The sequence below is a fragment of the Colletes gigas genome, unplaced genomic scaffold, assembly GCF_013123115.1.
Source record: "Colletes gigas isolate AHSC1104 unplaced genomic scaffold, ASM1312311v1 Colletes_gigas_Sc00005, whole genome shotgun sequence".
In the NCBI taxonomy this organism is placed as follows: Eukaryota; Metazoa; Arthropoda; class Insecta; order Hymenoptera; family Colletidae; genus Colletes; species Colletes gigas.
The window spans coordinates 10,533,952-10,540,029 of NW_025106634.1; the positions used below are offsets into that span (position 1 = coordinate 10,533,952).

General features: G+C 41.5%; 1 protein-coding gene across 6 annotated transcripts; it reads right to left on the reverse strand.

Annotated features, from left to right (window-relative positions):
- Window positions 1–89: 89 nt before the first annotated feature.
- Window positions 90–4,695, reverse strand: LOC122395111 (locomotion-related protein Hikaru genki). Of its 6 annotated transcripts, none has more exons than XM_043392442.1 (11): window positions 4,549–4,695; window positions 4,095–4,478; window positions 3,087–3,169; window positions 2,767–2,929; window positions 2,306–2,488; window positions 2,100–2,234; window positions 1,789–1,932; window positions 1,453–1,674; window positions 1,159–1,374; window positions 1,005–1,093; window positions 90–925 (listed from the first exon to the last, which is right to left on the reverse strand). In XM_043392442.1, the coding sequence occupies exons 2-11, from the start codon at window positions 4,276–4,278 to the stop codon at window positions 809–811; spliced, it is 1,536 nt and encodes a 511-aa protein (XP_043248377.1). In that variant the 5' UTR covers window positions 4,279–4,478; window positions 4,549–4,695; the 3' UTR covers window positions 90–808. The 6 variants fall into 6 exon arrangements, with proteins under 6 accessions (XP_043248377.1, XP_043248378.1, XP_043248379.1 ...); XM_043392443.1 differs by having other exon boundaries at window positions 4,598–4,658; XM_043392444.1 differs by having other exon boundaries at window positions 91–925; window positions 2,306–2,485; window positions 4,095–4,687.
- Window positions 4,696–6,078: the final 1,383 nt, after the last annotated feature.

Consider the following 6,078-nt stretch of genomic DNA (forward strand, 5'->3'; position numbering starts at 1 on the left):
TATTGTTGGTAATGTCTACTCTTTATCGATAAGACGCGTATAAGGTTCTTGCTATCCTTTGATAGCGTTACTTGTCTTAAGCTGTTGTACGATGCTACTTACCTGGTCTCGATCAGATCATTCCCTCGAGGGGAATCTTGTGCATATATCTATGCTATGTATATTGGTACATGTATCGGATATAAGGTAAAAAAATTGCGAAAATCGATATGCTTTCAAAGATTAAAATTAGGTATCGTACAATTTGTATCGCGTTTATTTATCGCACATGCATATGGTATAGGTATCTCCTCTCTACCCGTCACTTTCTCGTCCTTGCTCGTTCGATTCTGTTTTACTCGACCGACGATCGTCGATTGTCTCGTTAACGTCGCTATTGCGACAGAATAACAACGGCGACGACAACGACAACGACAACGACAACGACGTTCTCGGACAATACGAGATTTCTATCATCGTTAGGTACTGAAAAAGGTTAACTCGACGAATCTAACACGTCGAATGGAAATCTTTCGAGTTTGTTTTAATCGCGATAATCAGAGAGGCCGATTGATATGTATAGTATGTATCGTTTATTTAATAAACAAACAAACAAACAAACAAACAATCGATATTTAAACGTGTACGATATACGGAAAGATAATAGACAACGGTTTGAATTATTTTCGGATCGTTAGGCAAGTTGTGATTATTACGATTTCTTATATGCGTGTTTGTACGGTTTATCGATTGTGCGTTTGTTCGCGGTTGTTAATTGTAACGTATGTACATACTACTCGTTGGTAGTCGAAACGTTATCTCGTATGGTTTAAACGTCTTTGTACGATCTGCAAGGGGGAGGTGGTGCGCTCCATATGCCATTTTCTCGGCACGTTGGTTTCCGTACAGGCTCCAAAGGTGTTACGTATCCAGGCGAGCAGGTTACCTGCTCAACGATCGTATCGCGTACGTAGAGTAAGTTTCGTTAAAAAGGATAAAATTTTATCGAATCGAGTTTTTCTTACCTGTATATTATCGCCAGGTTTGTACCAGAACTTGAGGGGTGCGATTCGTCCATGAGGTGGATCGCCCGGATAAGAGCATCTCACTTTGCCTAGAAACCGAATCGAATCGAATCGAATCGAATCGAATCGAATCGATCTGATCTGATCTACTTACAGACTGGCGACGAGTGAGACCACGTTCCATTTTCGGTGCATATTATCGAGGCCTCGCCCAACAGTTGGTGTCCCGGCAAGCAAGCGAATCTTACGAGGGCACCGGCCTTGTGCACGCGACTCCGACGATGTTGTTTCCTTCCCGAGGATCCATGGCGATGCGTTTGTTCGACGATCCGTCCACTCTTTGGTATCGAGGGTGCCGGGCAGGTAATTTCTGCGTGGAACGATCTTTGGTTATCAGAGTGGTGTCTGTGTTGATTTTCAATAAAATATCCACCCGTACGATACTTACCCGTGCAACTGGGCATATCTCCGCTCCACGAACCATCCCCTTTGCATTCTATGCTCTGCAGTCCCGATAGCTTATGGCCCCACATACAAGCAAACACAGCTCTACCGCCAAAGGTATTATTGTACTCGAGAAGTTGTAACCACGTGTCGGTGAACGTGTTCATAGACGGACATTCGATAGTCTCGCAACGTGGCATATCACCGGACCATTTACCTGCACAAACTAACCAACGTTAATAACTTTGGACCATAGTTGCCTTCCAAACACCGATTACTCGTCTTTTCCTCCTACGATCAACATGTATCGATTAAAAGAGAATTTTCGCAAAGTGTTTACCATTGTATTGGCAGGTTATACCAGCGGCACCTTCCAGTCTGTAACCAACAGGACATTCGAATACTGCTCCGTGACCCATTCGTGCTCCTTGGATCTTTCCGATCAGCGGCGGTTCGGGAAGGCTCAGAACCGGGCACTGAACATCTGTAACGCGTAACCAAGTAAATCTGTAAAACCTCCTGCTTTTCCTTACTCGAATTCATTTCATTTCACCGACCGTTTCACCGACCGTTTCACCGACCGTTTCACCGACCGTTTCACCGACCGTTTCACCTGATTTTCTCAATAGCAACGGTTCAACGACAACTTACCCACGACGATAACACGGATCGAGTTTGATAGACCGCGGGGTGTCGAGCACGTGTAGACACCGGAATCTTGAGTTTTCGCATAATATATCGATAGTCGATACTTCCAGTCTCTTTCGCGAGCGGCGATCGCCCAACCTGTTTTTATTTAACAATTTTTTCGATAATGTTTCCTAGTTTAAAACGTAATTCGCTCGGCGATCGCTTACCGGTTAAATATTGACGAAACGTCGATGTCCAAGTCCACTCCGGATTACCAAGTTTTCTATCAAAAAGACACTCTAAATGAAGAATGCTTCCGGGAAAGACTGCAAGGGCACCCGACGGTTCAACGGCAGCCGAACCTGCCGGTAATCCGAACACGATCGTAGGCGGTACGTCTTCTGTTTCTCCTCGAACAATCATCGGAGGAGAATCACTATACGAACATTCGTCTTGTCTCCGTTGAGAAAACCGTTTAACATTATCGAGAAATTCACCGAATGCATATCGAATTCTATCACATATTGTTAAAATTCATTTTTCGATCCGGTAAAAATGATCCTTATGCGTATACACACGTAAGTACCTAGGTACACGTATTAAATGCAAACAAACGTAACGTTTACGTAGATGAAACGTGACGGAAAGATCGAGAGTATCGGATCGCTTATATGTAGATATCGCTTACCGGTATAATTTGAAATTGCCGTTGTCGGAGTGCAGTAAGGTAGTTTTCCAACCCAGCTTGCGTTACGGCAATGCAACAAGGAATCGCCGATAAGCTTGTATTTCCCGATTTCCCTGCATCTTATCGTCACCCGTTCTCCATGCGATACCGTAATTTTATCTACCTAGTACAAAACAGCCAACTCTACTCTCTATTCGTTTCAAAGAACCGTTTATACGAAAATTAAACCTTTCACGGTTTACAGAAATATCTTACTCGAACATGAATTAATTTCTTTCCAATCCCAACTATTTCCAACCAATTAAGCGATTTATACTTACGGATATCGCGATATTTTTGTACGTAACGATCAAAAGTGGGTGCAGACCTTCGAGTTTGCAACCTCGTTGGAATCCGTCAACATCTGCAAGTAAATTATTACAGTACGCGATAAGAATCGCGTATCGACTACGACCTATCTATATGTATGTACATGTAGAAACTTTTAAGCGGGTTCCTAATTTATCTAAAGAAACTGAAACCATAACCATAAATCCAAGCATATCTTGTAAGTACGCGTGGCGTCGGAATATTATCATTTTACTAATTTTACACATTACGCGTGCGTGCGTAACGCGTCCTTTAATTTATCGAGCGCGTTTCATTATCGAAACACGAATCACGAATCACGTATTCGTAAAATCTTACGTCTGCTGCTTTCTATTTATGTGGCTAAATACATAAAGTATATCGATGCGCATGCTCGTCGGCATGGTTTCGCCAAATGATCGATACCATCTAACTGTTCCGAAGATTGCGAAGAACGCGCCTCCTTATCGATCCGTTTTCCCATGCTGCGACAAACATCTACCTACATGGTACTTCGGTGACAACCCGATTATCGAATCAACCTTCCCAACAGAAATTTATCATCGCACAAATAGATTCTGTTTCTTCTTTGATCGAACATAAATCTCCATGCGTTCGTACGCAAGTATATTTGCGTTACAGTACCGGTACAAACTTGAAATCTTTAACGGCGAAACGTCGCTAGTATACAGTATTATGTATATGTATATGTATATGTATATGTATATGTATATGTATATGTATATGTATATGTATATTACGGGGATAACGTGTCCTGGATCTCGTTTCAATCGCTTTACGCGTTGTGTTTAATTACACGCGTGCGTTCGCGCGTGTCTCGTTCGACGCGCGTTATTACACAGAGAAATAAAGGAATCCCGCGTTGCGCAAAATACTTGGTTAATGCCATCGTTAAGCAAGGATAAATAAATAAATCATGTACATATTCGCGACACACATTGGCCGCACTCTACACGCACCTGCCTGTTGTTGTTGTTGTTGTTGTTGTTGTTGTTGTTGTTGTTGTTGTTGTTTTGCATCGCAAAATCCAGCCGTAGTTAGAACGAGTAAGAAAAGAAAACGTCTCGTTGTTAGCAGAGTCGCGCGACGGTATGCATCCTCAAACAATTTCCAATTCTTTCTTCTTTCCGTCTCGATGAACATACTGTCCGCCTTTGCATATCAGAACGAAATCCTATTCGGATTACGGCACCGAAACCCTGTTTTCACGCGAATACCGTATCGAAAATCGAACCAACTTTCGTACGTCGGACAATTATTCGCCTTCACTTTTCCCATTTCGTTTCACAGGCACAGCAATTTGCGCAATTTGCGCCAACTGGACCGCCAACGACTCGTAAGCACTGCAACACGAAGAAAGAAATGAATCGGGTCATCCGATCGACTGAAGCTCGGTCGACCGACGAAACGAACGTGCGTGCGTTTGGAAAATCGACGAACCGACCAAGAAGAACGGACGTACGACCGACCAACAACGATTAGCGGCACGGAAAACGTTACCGCTAACTTCATCGCTAACGTTCGTAAACGGCACGTATGTATGTAACATACCACCACCCACCGCACAACTATGGAGAGAGTTATTACAAGGTAGATATACATGTATACATATATACATTTTCTGGTTGTTTTCAAACGCGCAGGCGTCTAGTCTCTATCACCACGTTCCCTTATTCCGAACAATTTTTAACCAAACTGTCGTCCAACGATGCTTTTACTCGTTCAAACTTCAATCTTTTTTCTTTCTTACAGGAAATTATCACTCGGTCCCGACTATCTTCTCTCTCTCTCTCTCTCTCTCTCTCTCTCTCTCTGTTATTTTCCTTCCTGAAAAGAAATTCAACGTTACCAAGGATCGGATCGTATCGTATCATCATAACCGGATACGTCGCTACCCGTCTATTTCTCGACACGACTGTAGCGATCGTCGGATCGTGTAAAATTACTTTCACTCCATGTATTATCACAGCCTAACGATCTAAAATTCTAAACTAGTCCCACCGTCTAAACAGAGGCCGGCCGGCTGGCATCGCTGTTGCAACAAATAATAGATTACCAACTTAAATTCTTATTTAATTACACTATACTATATGTATACACCAATTTCGCTTAAATCTCTTATCCATATAGAATCCATTTTAGTGGAAAATCTAAAAGTAAATAATACAGCAGTTAGTGTTTGAATGTCGTTCCTAACTTAACACTATCGATACGGTAAAGTGTCGCAGCTACATTCATGGATGTGCAACTAAGAGACGGACGTATTTTGCACTTTGAATCGGAACTGAAAGTACTTAAGTACTTATACTCGAGTTTATATTCTAGAATACATATAACGCGACAAGAGTAATTTCTTAAATTAAATTCAAATTTCTCAAGTGAAATTCATCGAGATATTTCTTATATCTAGGTATGGTATAGTTATTTTCATTTCTGAATTGATTGTAAATTTCAACAATCTGGAAAAACATGTTTGGTGAAAAATTTGAAAAGACAATAACATTTACTCGCGTTAAACCACCGAACTGAGCGCCATAAATGAGAAGCGTCGGCAGCTAGTCATTTAACTCTTGTACGACAAGAATCGTTTCTTACCAGATTTAGATCGATCTACATTCTGCTGGCTTTGTTTAAATTCTTATTGTTAATGGTGCAGTAATCTTATTACACTTGAAATCGATAACGTTGGATGCGATTTCGAAATAGTGACATGATTTCTTACATTTTAGGGGAAATTAACTAGCTAGGGATCACCTTTTCTCCTTGTGAAACTATTGGTGCACGCATTGCGCAACCTAGCGACTTTAATCTTCTGTCCATATTTTACCGTCCGTTACACTATACTCTTTAATATATTTTAATGTACGTCGAATGATTTATTCTACTTTAAAATATCGTATGCTATTGCAGTCAGCGATATTTTCCGCACCTATCAACAGTGTG

Coding starts and splice junctions, on each gene's coding strand:
- LOC122395111 (XM_043392442.1), bottom strand. CDS start 4,278: ATGTTCATCGAGACGGAAAGAAGAAAGAATTGGAAATTGTTTGAGGAT. Junction 2,489..2,766: donor GGCAATTTCAAATTATACCG/GTAAGCGATATC, acceptor TGATTGTTCGAG/GAGAAACAGAAGACGTACCG. Junction 926..1,004: donor AACCTGGCGATAATATACAG/GTAAGAAAAACT, acceptor ATCGTTGAGCAG/GTAACCTGCTCGCCTGGATA.